Source organism: Cebidichthys violaceus, unplaced genomic scaffold (assembly GCF_023349555.1).
Source record: "Cebidichthys violaceus isolate CVI_PGR_0920_01 unplaced genomic scaffold, fCebVio1.0.p SCAF_114, whole genome shotgun sequence".
NCBI classification, from domain to species: Eukaryota; Metazoa; Chordata; class Actinopteri; order Perciformes; family Stichaeidae; genus Cebidichthys; species Cebidichthys violaceus.
In genome coordinates this window covers 430,401-443,746 of record NW_027176279.1, presented here as the reverse complement: position 1 = coordinate 443,746, position 13,346 = coordinate 430,401, and the positions used below count along the sequence as shown (strand labels likewise).

General features: G+C 41.3%; 1 protein-coding gene across 3 annotated transcripts; it reads left to right on the top strand.

The window, feature by feature from the left end:
- Positions 1-287: 287 nt before the first annotated feature.
- Positions 288-12,035, top strand: LOC137868510 (E3 ubiquitin-protein ligase Mdm2-like). Of its 3 annotated transcripts, none has more exons than XM_068705326.1 (12): positions 288-335; positions 1,165-1,248; positions 2,765-2,882; positions 9,184-9,245; positions 9,364-9,438; positions 9,621-9,754; positions 9,873-9,994; positions 10,292-10,338; positions 10,639-10,732; positions 10,812-10,942; positions 11,035-11,166; positions 11,385-12,035. In XM_068705326.1, exons 3-12 carry the CDS (start codon positions 2,870-2,872, stop codon positions 11,697-11,699), a joined length of 1,125 nt encoding a protein of 374 aa, XP_068561427.1. In that variant the 5' UTR covers positions 288-335; positions 1,165-1,248; positions 2,765-2,869; the 3' UTR covers positions 11,700-12,035. The 3 variants fall into 3 exon arrangements, with proteins under 3 accessions (XP_068561427.1, XP_068561426.1, XP_068561428.1); XM_068705325.1 differs by having other exon boundaries at positions 11,382-12,035; XM_068705327.1 differs by having other exon boundaries at positions 294-335; positions 9,873-9,922; positions 11,382-12,035.
- The last annotated feature ends 1,311 nt before the right edge of the window (positions 12,036-13,346 follow it).

The window sequence follows — 13,346 nt, the reverse complement described above, 5'->3', positions numbered from 1 at the left end:
GGAATATGAAAAACACCAAATGCAGGTAATGATGGTGGGGCTCTTTAAAAAGTGATACAGTATTCATAGAACCAAGACTTGAACATCTGACCTTAAATTACAAAGACTTTTCAATGGGGCCTCCTGCACATTATGTTTTAGTTTTAGTAATAAAGAAAATGTGTGTATGAGTGTAGAGATCTGGCTCTTCAGCTCTTTGTGAACGTCTTGTTCTGGAGAAATGGTAATATGTGTTTGTCTCTGGTGTTTAGTCCTCAGGAAGTCCAAACCCAGAGAGGGAGACCTCATCAGCACCAAGCCTTCCATCTGAGCTACTGGAGTCTTCCAAGTGTTTGGTAAGTGTCAAACAAGTAGTGCTTTTAGTTTGTCCCATATGACAGCCTCCTGATAGGTTACTTTAACCTGGCCTTCATGGCTGGTATGTTATATATAGATGGAAATGCATATCTTCCCCCAAATTCTATATACTTTGCCTCTTTGACCTGAAAAACTCACACATTACATGACAGTGATTTAGCAGACGCTTTTATCCAAAGCGACTTCCAATTCAGATTCTATCACACCGTAGGCACAGCTACGGGAGACATTTCAGGGTGAAGTGTCTTGCTCAAGGACACATCGACATGCGACTGGTGGAGCAGGAGCCGGGGTTCAAACTGCCGATCCTCTGATTGAAGGACGGCCCTGCTCTCCACTTAGCCACAGTCACCACACCATGACTAAACTATGTGTTAATACAGCTCAACAGAAGTGTAATGAAACAAATACTTGAACAAATAATACATTTATATAAGAAACAAATTGAATTGGAAATTAAACATCAAACCCCATTCTTTAACAAACACATTTAAAGGTTTAATTAGCTCTCCATGACAACTAGCTCTATCATGCACACTCTCCTCTTCTCTCTCACACACACACACACACACAAACTATCTCTATCTCTCGGTGTGTCTCTTTCTTTTTCTCTTTCTCTCCTTGATGCAAGCAGACCAGTTCATAGCAGTGAAACAATTAGAAAGGGCGAAGGGAGAGACAGAGAACTGCAATTTTTAATGTTGACACACTAAACACTTTTTCTATTTTTCTCTTTCTGAAACTCATTTTCTTGAGAAATGCTAATACATGTGTCCTCTGTATCTGCCTCTCTCCCTGCTGTTTTAGCCCTCAGGAAGTCCAAACAAAGATGGGGAGATCTCATCACTATCAGAACTTTCATCTGAGCCACTTGCAGCTTCCACGAGCTTGGTAAGTGTCAAACAAACCCTTTGAACTGGTCCTGTCCCTAATGACAGGCCTCCTAATAGTTTACTTCACCCTGTTATTGTTACTTGCCAGTTACAATGCAAGTATCCACCCAGGTAATCAGAAATGATTACTTGCTGGCTGTACTGTAGAGTTGGAAGCTTCAAATCTTCAATCATAAAAGATGATAGGCAAATTCTAAATCAACATTTGAATTCTCCACTGCTTTTTTTTTTTTTGCATGTCTATTCATTCATTGTGTTAAAGCCCGACGGACCCGAATTCGGGTCCGCTGTAGCATTTACCGTCGAAAAAAGTCCATTTATGCATGTGTACAATTTATGAATATGAATATGAATATCCCCCCAAAAAATAAAAGATCTGGGTAAAACGTACAATCTAACACATTTTTACAAACTACAAACTCCATTCTACACAACTATTATACGCAAATAAAAGATTTGCGTATAATCGAAAGCGAAAGCCTTAACTCCAAAAAATATGGATTGATGCACAATAGTTTGTTCAATAAAACATGTTCTTTTTTCAATCAATTTTGAGTTTTGGACTGGACAATTACAGAGATGAGGACTGCGTCACTCGCTGTGTGTGTGTGAGTGAGAAAGAAGGTGAAAGGTGTACTATTGCATTCAATGTTTCTGTAAGTTATTAATATTAGTAACTTGAGTGTCAACGTTATGAATGATGCTTAAAAGCTTCAAACTATTCAGTATAGCAAAAGAAAGTTAAAGGAACATTGCATGCAATAGTCCACCTTTTACCTTCCCTTCCCCTCTCTCTGTCACTCTCTCTCTCATTGACAGCAAGCACCACGGCACTCTGCACCTATTGTTATGTCATTTTGTGAACAAAAGTTATTTTCATTCAAGGAAGTTCATTTAATAAAAAGGACTACCTCATTTCATTTGATGAATCACTTCATTCAATGACAATTTTGTTTGAGAAATACATTTTTTGGGTGATGACGACATAAGCAGATGACAGACATTCTGAGCTTCATCTGTAAACCTCAAACAAAAAATGACATTGGGTAGAGCCCCAGCTATATGTGCAGCTACAATGAGATTGCACTATATTTGAGTTGTGGGTGTTTTGAGACAAAATAATTCATTAGTGGTTGTGTGCAAGCTATATGCATTCACCAAACCTAACATTTGGCTACAATGTCTACACCTGGGCAGCGCCTCACATTTTACTTTGCCATTGTTACTAATGGGAAAATCTACTGCATTTGGAACTTGCAGCATGTATCTACTCTTGATATCTGCTTGTTTGCAGCCCATTCACTTTTTTATAATGTACAGTTTGTATCAGAATGAGTTAGGTTGTCATATTTTCATCACATGGGAAAAAATGGCAAACATGGTCCCAACCATACATTCACCGCTGTGTTGTTATCATGTACCTTTACTTAAAACTACAAGGGTTTCATATCCTTCTTCAATGTATAACAGTAACTACTGCCAGTGCTTTATATTGTTTTGTTTTTCCCTTATAGGAAACAAGCCTGGACTTTGAGAGCAACACAGAGATATTATCCCCTGAAAGTCCATCCTCTGGTGTTGGTGATGACCCAGATGTTCCACCTCTGGGGACCTTCAAGATGATGACAAAAGGTTGGACATTGAATTATTATTGAAATGAACATTTCATTAACATTGAAATAAGGAATTCTTCAACTCAAAATGCAGAGAAATCCACTGAAGGGAACATTAACGACACAACCAAATCTTACTTCTTAGTTTCTTCTGCCATTGTCTTCTCTTCACTTGAGCAATCTGGAAAGAATAAAGTTTGGAGAAACACGGTCAAAGCAAAAAGATTGTCTGTGATAGGAAACCGATTCAGTCATGGTGGTTATCACACCCTTACCTAACTCTGACCCGATATGCTTCATGAATCAGCAACCTCCTCTAACACCTCTAACAATGGCGCAGCCCCCCCTCCTCCTCCCCTCGTCTTGAATCAGCGCAAACGTTTGGGGTAAACATGTAATGCCTTTTTAAAGTCCAAACTTTCTAAAAGCGTGACAAAACAGGAGAACTTTGACGGTTCAAACACTTAAACCAGGCGAAGCAACTAATTCTAATGAATAATTCCACTGACACACTACTGTATCAGTTCACATAACTGACAGGGCGCAAATGATTGCGCTAATTGCAGAGAGGTGTCACACTTTTTTTCATTCTATTTCCATTAAAAGTAACGGAGGTAAACACAGAGAGAGAGGGACCTGCTTTTACCGTGTCTGAAGATGAGTGTCGACAGGCCAGAGGTGGGCCGTTCTGAGAAGCTTTACCAAACCCCATACTCTGATTGGCTGAGCAGCTCAGGGGGGCAACGTGACCCCCAAAGTGAGCCCGCTGTCATCATGGAAATTTAAAGAACAGACAATGATGAGATAACGTAAATGTTAATATTCTTATCACTTTCATTATTTCCCCCCATGTTTTAGGGATGCTAGAGGTTTTGACTTGAGTTGTTTTGACCAGAAATAGATTAGCAACCATTTTTCTCAAGCATTTCCATTTGTTGGGCATACTTGTTGATCATTATCAGAGAAAAGACAGATGTGATAGATTGTTTTCGTTCTGACGTTATTTCATGTCTCTTCATACCTTTATCCTTCCCCTCTCTTCCATGCCATCATACTTTTCCTCTCTCGCCATCCTGCTCACTCCTTTTCACATTTTCATCGTTCCCTCTCCAGTCCATGTAGATGGAAAGATGGCCTTGTTGATATTGTAGTATGAAACCGGAAAAAAAATCTTTGCATTTAATTTTTTTGTACTTTCTCCGACACTCTTAGACACTCCCAGGTCAGGTGGTGGTCTCTTCAACTCAGAGTGTCAGGTTTCACAGATCATCCAGTCAGAGTTGGTCTTCAATACAACCCCACTCCTGTCCTCTTTCTTTTCTTGATAGCCTAGAGCCTAGAGTTTCGCTCACCAAACCCGTAAGGCACGTGACTATGCTGCCATGGGCAAGTGTGTGACAAATTCATACCTGCTCTCTGAAACGTTTATTGAGGATCAATCGTACATTCGTTAACTAGACATGGGCTATCTAGACATTCTAAATGTTTAGAATGCACATTTCTAGTCACTCTGAACAATCACAGCGACTCAATCAAGAGTGAAATCGACCAGCAATTTCACCTCTGTTGTGACTTCCTGGGCACCACCGCTTTTACGGGTGACAGGTTCCCTGAAAGTGACACGCTGGACGTAGAAGGGTTCTTTACGGGGCAGACACCCTCGCTCTGCTCTATAAGACAAGCTTCCACGCGAAGCACGCAGTAGGACTTTTGACAGACAGCAGTTTGATTCTGCTGTTCCTAGCTCTGGCCAGCAGAGGGCACTCTAGGACCTCTCTTAGAAAATGTCACAGGCCCTTTGAGCAAACTCAAGCTACAGCAGGGACCTCTGACCTCCCATTTGTAGCCACATATCCCCCGTCTACTGTTGAACTTGTCAAGAGTGATTAGGATGTACATTTAAAATGTTTACTTGTATGCATCTCAATCTGTATATTCTTTGTACTTTTAATAGTTTATCAGGTAACTCCTCGTCTCCACCTCAATCCCTATATTTTATGTATTTGTAATAGTTTCATCAGATGTCACTGTGTTTTTACTTCAGAAGATGTTAGACTGCTCCATTAGCCTGCTGGCCTCCAAAATCCCGCTATCACGGGGTTCCTCCACCGCCTCCTCCGTCTCCTCATCCTCCTCCACCGCCTCCTCATCGTGCTCATGTTCTGGACTCAAGTCCATCTCCGTGTGCATGGGGACGGCAGGGTTCGAGGCTCTCAACTGCGCCAGATGCATCACCGTCACCTGATATTTGGCTGCCTTTTGTTGTAGCTCCCGAGCACCACGGTCCAGCTCGAGGTGGCCTTTCATTTTTCAGATGGTGGGGCATGGCCGCACATACTTTCTGACAGAGAGGGCAAGCGTGAACCATCTTTGTGCGAGTCATATCTGGAGGGGGGAAAAGGAAGGAAAAAGAGCCATTTAGATACGGTATTTCATCATGCAATTCGGGGAGAGGCAAACTGTTTGCCTGTTATCTGCTGCTGCTGCCTGCTGAAATGGCGTGGAACCGCCCCGCCCTGAAGTAGAGGAATCGGGGGGCAGTCGCTCCAGCCTTGAAGGCATTCATTCCCCCATGCTCCTCAGTAAATTGCTCAGTATGGCCATCTGTAGGGTTTTTGCTTAGCCTCCAGAACACACCCTTGCTATCAAATCATTCATGCCCACATGACAGCCATGCCATAGGAACAAGCTAAAGCCACCAAACTTGACACACACCTGCTCTGGCTTCATACTAACACGCACACCAAGTTTCAGGAGAATTGCACCACGTGACCCAGCACTATGTGTAGCGTGCACAGAATGACGTCACACAGGCTCAATCTGGTGCTACACATTCAATGAAAGTGCTCTGTAACATACAAAAATATACATTTAGGTGTACAGTCGCTCCACAGCGCGTTCTACTTCTATCCTGTACAGAGATTCTCATCCTCGCGAGACTTCAGTGTGGCTCTCCGTCACAGACACTGCTTATGTCGCAACACTGACACCTACTGGCGATCCACTGGATCTACTGCCTAACATGTAGCTGATGATAAATAACGCTGTACCCTCAATTTTAACTACAATTAACACTTCCTCCTCATAAACACATAGGAAACATAGTAAACTCTCTTAACTTACATTACACCCAAACAATTATTGTACTTTCTGAACGACATATGACTTGTTGTGCCACATATACACCATCTGGGCCTCTTCATCATATATGATGCAGTCTATGACAGCCATGCTGATTCAGCATTCCAAGTATTGTTCTTTGAATCTTTATTGTTGGAATGTTGATTCAGCATTCCAAGTATTGTTCTTTGAATCTTTATTCCACTATTTCTTCCGTCGCGCTTGAAACTCTTCTTCTTCAGTTTGTAAGCTACAGAAACCGTTCAACTATGTAAATGTTCAACTCTTTCAGCTCATGTGTGCTATGTCTCTTCATATTTCCAATCTTTCAACTTTTTGAATTATTAACTTGTTCAACTTTCAAATCCTTCTACTTCCTCATACTTTCAGCTACAGACACCATTTAAACTTTTGAATGTTGAGAAAACCCTGATCAATGATTGTATGTTATAATCATTTTGATATCTTTTACACTTTTTGAACTGTAGCAATTTAGCTTTTATGTGTTTTTCAGTCCTTTTCTGCTTTTATAATGGCTGTGTATTGCGCAGCTTAGAGTGCGTGATGTCACCGCTAGAGTGAAGAGGACCTTGAGATTCCTGTGAAAAAAATATTTGTCTTTTGCGACTGACTCCTCAATTTTCACTCTTCATGCATAATTTTTGGACGGAAACGTAGCTAATCTTGTCCTTGTCGTAGACAAATGACTGTGGAACACATTTGGAACAAAAGCCTTTAATTGCCTTTAATTGAGAGGAAAACCAACTTTCTCCTCCATAGACCCCAATGTTAAAACGTACTTCAAAAAAGTCTTGCACAGACAACCGTACCCCATTTCTAAATCGCCATTGAAGCCACTTTTTTTTACACTACAGATCCAATTTTCGCATGATCTGTTCTTCAAGTCATCCTTGCGCTCCACTATTAATATTGGAAGAATAGGGGCTATGGTTATGGGGGTTTGTGGTTTTGTTTGACAGGTGTTTTCCAGTCTTTTTCTCATGAAAAGGCTGCCAGGCTGACAGGTGTTCGTGCTTGAACTAATTACTGATGTTTATAAACACACAGACTCATAGACTCTCCAACCGCTGCGTCGTCACCATGGGAACCAGTAACACACACACACACACACACACACTCTCTCTCTCTCTCTCTCTCTCTCTCTCTCTCTCTCACTCTCTCTCTCTCTCTCTGTCTGTCTGTCTGTCTGTCTGTCTGTCTCTCTCTACACACTCAGTCCATCTGACTGTCTGTCTGCCTGTCTCTCTCTACACACTCAGTCCATCTGTCTGTCTGTCTGTCTGTCTCTCTCTACACACTCAGTCCATCTGTCTGTCTGTCTGTCTGCTTGTCTCTCTCTACACACTCAGTCCGTCTGTCTGTCTGCCTGTCTGTCTCTCTCTACACACTCAGTCTGTCTGTCTGTCTGCCTGTCTCTGTCTACACACTCAGTCCATCTGTCTGTCTGTCTGTCTGTCTGTCTGTCTGTCTCTCTCTACACACTCAGTCCATCTGTCTGTCTGTCTGCCTGTCTCTCTCTCTCCCTTTCTGTGAACGAATCCTGTTATTTAATAACTTCTGTTTGTGTGTTTCATACATTCTGATTCTGTGTCCTCTCCTCCTCTCTCCCCCACCCAGCCCAACTCTTTCAAAATAAAAGCCCCATGGATTAACTGTATTTAAACATTAAGTTCAAAATTAGGCTTTTTTGTTGAAATAATTAATGCTCTTACTAATACTGCGACAACTACTACTACTGCTGCTGCTAATATTTCTAGTATTACTACTACTACTACTGCTAATACTACTACTACTTCAACTACAACTTTTGCTGTTGCTACTACTACTACTATTACTGCTACTATCAATATTATTACTACCACTACTGCTATTCCTACCACTACAATTACTTATACTACAACTGCTACTACTACTACTGCTATTCATGCTACTACCAGTACTAATACTACTACAGCTATTAGTACGACTGCTATAGTACTACTACAACTACTACTACGACTACTACTACTGTTATATTAAATACTACGACCACTACTACAGCTATTACCACGACAACTGATACTACTACTTCTACTACTTCTTCTAATTACTAATACTACTATTAATAATACTTCTACTACAACTTCTACTGCTCCTACTACTACAAATATCACTACTGCTACTACTAGTACTTATTCTAATGCTACTAGTACTTCTACTAATGATAATACTTCTACTTCAACTACAACTTCTACTACTACTACTAATACAAATATCACTACTGCTGACATTTTTAAGCCACAGAAACCGTTAAAATATCAAAATGTTCAGCTCTTTCAGGAGAGGGTGATATGACTTCATATTTGTAATTTTTAAACTATTTATAATATTAAGCTTTTTGCAATTTGTTTTGAATGGTGTTGTACACTTTGCTTTTGCTTATATGTGTATTGGTTTTGTCTATACGTTACTGTCTATCTATGAATTTGAATTCTATTTTTATTTGAAATTTTGTAATTTTTAGGCAGCCTTCAAATATCTGGCCGGGGACAGCAGATGAAACTAGCCTCTCTGGCTAACTCTGGCTCACTTACAGTTTTACTGTTGATTGGTGTGCATTGTCCCTGCAAAATAAATAAACAAATAAAACAAATGAATGTATGTTCGGACAAGGACTTCAAAGTTAATGGCAAGAAGCCACCCCAACATATGGTTTTTGATTTAATTTTATTTCATCTCATTAAAGCTCCATAGCATGACCTAAACTGTATACTGTTTTCCAAAATATGTATGGTTCATGTGGTGTTGTAGTTTACAAAATAGTGACTGCTCCAGTTTTCTGCACCCAGGAATAGTACATATTGAAGACAAGCGTTATTGACCCATTTGGCCACAAGAGGGAGTACACCTTTAAGTGAGCACTTCTGTCAGGCTTGAACTAGTGCAGGGAACATACATATGTTTTAATTATCACCACAGGTATAGAGATGTTTTCCTCTGTTTTTCACATGATATGTGTTAGCTACAGTAGCTTACAGCAGAAACCTAAATAGACTTCAATTCATAATTTGTCATCCGTACACTTTGTAGCGCATCATTAGGTTCTATATTTGGTGTTTTCCATCGTACTGTCGTGCTCATACGGATATTAAATAGTATTCTAAGAGGTACTAACTACCGGTTTGTGTCTTTATGATCAGAAACAATCAGCGTCACGATGTCAGCTGATCAGGAGCTCAACACGGACACGGCTGAGCAACTGGTGAGAGAAACTAGTTAACTCACTTCTTTACTGGTTAACTGGTTGTTTCAGGGTTTGAATTAACTTTAGCCTGTGTGTGTGTGTGTGTGTGTGTGTGTGTGTGTGTGTGTGTGTTTAGGTGAGACCAAAGGTAGAGTTCCAGACTTTGCTGCAAGATGCAGGAGCTACAAAAGAAGTTTTTACCATGAAGGAGGTAAAAAAAAAAAAAGGACCGCATTTATGAACGGAAAGTTAAAAAAGTACTCGTCTAAATCCAGTTTCCTGCACTTTTGAACGCTTCGTTGAGCGTGATGGGGGACATCGGGAGCTGGTGTTCTGCACAGTCGGGTGTTTTGCACGTCTCCCATGATGCATCTGTGATGGTCTGTCTCGCAGGTGATATTCTACCTGGGTCAGTACATCATCCAGAAGCAGCTGTACGACCAGAAGCAGCAGCACATCGTCCACTGCTCCCAGGATGCACTGGGGCGGGTGCTGGGAGTCGACAGCTTCTCTGTTAAAGAGCCGCGGTGAGAAATAGACGCACACAGAACAGGAAGTAGATGATTAACTGTCTGTTTGGATTCATATACGTGTAATAAAAGTACAGTATGATGTACATGTATTTGGTGTGTTTGTGTTCTCCAGAGCTCTGTTTGCTATGATCACCAAGAACCTGGTGGCCGTGAAGAACCAAGGTAGGACCGATTCTTTTCTCTCTGGTCGGATCCAACATGTCTCCACAGTCTTCAGACTTCAGTTAGAGCCGAGTGAGTTTACAAACCGCGAGAGGCCTGAAGAAAGTCTGCCCCTCTGCTCCTCATACTCTAATAACAAGCTACAGACTTTGCACAAATCTCACATGAATGTCCTTATTGTTTCACATGAATAGTTCTAAACAGGATCATGAACTTTATATGTGAGGCGTGTGCTAATTCATCCCCAAACTTAACCATGACCATCCCACTGCTCCTGAGAATGAAGTTTGAAGAGTGGACATTTGGATTCAGCTCTATTCTTCCACTTCAACTCTTTGATGCTGAAGATTTTCTCTCTTTCTTTCTCAGAGTCGCCGCCGAGCTCGAGTGAACCTCAGACAGACAGAGGGACAGAGGTAAGACTAATAATAATAATATCATAATAATGCAGCCACGTTGTGTTGCACCAAATTCAAAAGAGCCTCTCAGACATCATTGTGTTGGTTTGTTTTGAGCGTCTTACACTTTTGGGTAAGAAAAGCTTAATGAAGTACTTTTAATGCTGACTTTAGTAGAAGACAATAAGACTTTAAGAACATGTCGCACACAGTGTCCTACGGGCTTTCAAATGGACAACATTCACACTTCTCTTCAGGGTTATTTTAAAAGATCACTAAAAGTGAGACTGAATTTGTGTTGTTTTTTTTTGCTTTTAGGAGGCAGCTTCAGAAAGTCGCTCTTCATCACCAGACAGGAGAGGCAGGAGGAGGAGGAGGAGGAGCTGGAGGAGCTGCAGCAGCAGTGATCCAGGTGAGTTTCTCCTCCCGCCTCCTCGTTATTGCTCATGAACACAGAACCTGTGATGTTGAACTCTGCTTCGTCTCTTCAGGGCCCTCGGACAGTTTAGAGGAGGAGGAGGAGTCAGGGGAGGAAGAGGAAGGGGAAGGAAGGAAGAGGAGGCGGTGGTCCGACAGTGTTCTGGACAGACACAGCAGCCAATCGTCAGACTCTCACAGCACAGTGAGTATCACACACACACACACACACACACACACACACACTGTTATTTAGCTGATGTTGTGTTTGTTTATAACGCAGTGTGTGTGTTTTAGTCCGGGAGGTCGGAAGTCACGGTTGCGGCCTCGGACTCAGAAAGCGACAACTTCAGCGTGGAGTTTGAGGTGGAGTCCATCGACTCTGACGACTACAGAGAAGACAACGCCTCTCTGTCTGCAGACGACCAGGTACACACACACACACACACACACACACACACACACACACACACACACACACACACCGTCCTCTGTCTGCAGACGACCAGGTACACACACACACACACACACACACACACACACACCGTCCTCTGTCTGCAGATGACCAGGTACACACACACACACACACAGACACCGTCCTCTGTCTGCAGATGACCAGGTACACACACTCCTTCTCCTCACAGCAGACACTCTGGACCCCCGACTCCCAGTCCTCCTCCTCCATGGACTCCCAGGAGCTTCTCCCCCCCTCCCCCCCTACTCCTCACCCCGTGGTCCCCCAGCTGGACCGCAGCGTTGCGGCGGAGTGGCGGCTGCCGGACTCGTGCCTGAACCCCTGTCTCATCTGTCAGTCCCGGCCGAAGAACGGCTGCATCGTCCACGGCCGGACGGGACACCTGATGTCCTGCTACGTCTGCGCCCGCAAGCTGAAGAAGAGGAACAAGCTGTGTCCCGTCTGCAGGCTGCCCATCCAGTCGGTCATCCTCACCTACCTCAGCTGAGACCCCCGGTCTGTCCTCAGCTGAGACCCCCTCACCTCCCTACACATCCCAGTGACCACAGAATTACATTGAATATTTACCAAATTAAGAAGGAAGTTGAGTTTCTGTCCTCAGGCACACGTTTGCACTTTCTGTCTCTCTGAGTCTCTTTTTCTAAAAGCTCGTATGGCTACCAACATCCTCTGTTATTTATTACATGTTTATTTAAGATGCTCATGTATATTTAAGCAGAGACTTTTCTAGGAGCTCTTTAAATAATAAGATGAATATATGAGAGCTGTAATATGTTCTTGTTATAGATTTGCTGTGAATTAAATAAAGTTTAACATCTGTTAACTTGGACTGACTTTTGCTTTATCACTTTATTTATATATATATATATTTATATTTATGTATAAATCTATATTTATATATAAATCTATATATATATATATATATATCTATATCTATATATCTATAGATATATATCTATATATAGATATATGTATATCTATATAGATATATATATATTTATATAGATATAGATCTATATATAGATAAAGTGATATAGATATATATATATAGATATATATCTATATTCTATATATCTATCTATATTCTATATATCTATATATATCTGTATAGATATATATCTATCTATATTCTATATATCTATATAGCTATATCTATCTATATTCTATATATCTATATAGCTATATCTATCTATATTATATATATCTATATAGATATATACAGTGCTGTGAAAAAGTATATGCCCCCTTCCTGGTTTCTTATTTTTTTGCATATTTGTCACACTTAAATGTTTCAGATCATCAAAATTGTTTTAATATTAGACAAAGATAACCCGAGTAAATACAAAATGCAGTTTTCAAATGATGATTTCATTTATTAAGGGAGAAAAGCTATCCAAACCTACTTGGCCCTGTGTGAAAAAGTAATTGCCCCCCTTGATAAATCAAGAATGAACTGTGATTTTTTGGAAAGCTGAGTTCAATTTCACTATCCACACCCAGGCCTGATTACTGCCAGACCTGTTGAATCAAGAAATCACTTAAATAGAACCTGTCTGACAAAGTGAAGTCGGCTAAAAGATCTCAAAAAGCAACACATCATGCTGATGATGTTGTAAAGAAATTCAAGAACAGATGAGAAACAAAGTAACTGACATGACTCAGTCTGGAAAGACCCCAGAACAACATCTGAAGAACTGCAGGCCTCAGTCTCCTCAGTTAAGATCAGTGTTCATGATTCAACAATAAGAAACACACTGGGCACAAATAGCATCATGGGACAGTTCCATGGCGAAAGCCACTGCTGAGCAAAAAGAACACAAAGGCTCGTCTCACATTTGCCAAAAAACATGTTGATGATCCCCGAGACTTTTGGGCAAATATTCTGTGGACTGACGAGACAAAAGTTGAACTTTTTGGAAGGTGTGCGTCCCGTTACATCTGGCGTAAAACTGACACAGCATTTCATAAAAACAACATCATAGCAACAGTCACACATGGTGGTGGTAGTGTGATGGTCTGGGGCTGCTTTGCAACTGCAGGATCTGGACGACTTTCCATAATTGATGGAACCATGAGTTCTGCTCTCTACCAGAACATCCTGAAAGAGAATGTCCGGCCATCAGTTCGTGACCTC

What these genes read in the sequence shown, in the direction of transcription:
- LOC137868510 (XM_068705325.1), top strand. An exon ending in TTCTCTGTTAAAGAGCCGCG is followed by an intron (nt 9,755 to 9,872) that starts GTGAGAAATAGA and finishes TGTGTTCTCCAG; the next exon opens with AGCTCTGTTTGCTATGATCA. An exon ending in CTGCAGCAGCAGTGATCCAG is followed by an intron (nt 10,733 to 10,811) that starts GTGAGTTTCTCC and finishes TCGTCTCTTCAG; the next exon opens with GGCCCTCGGACAGTTTAGAG.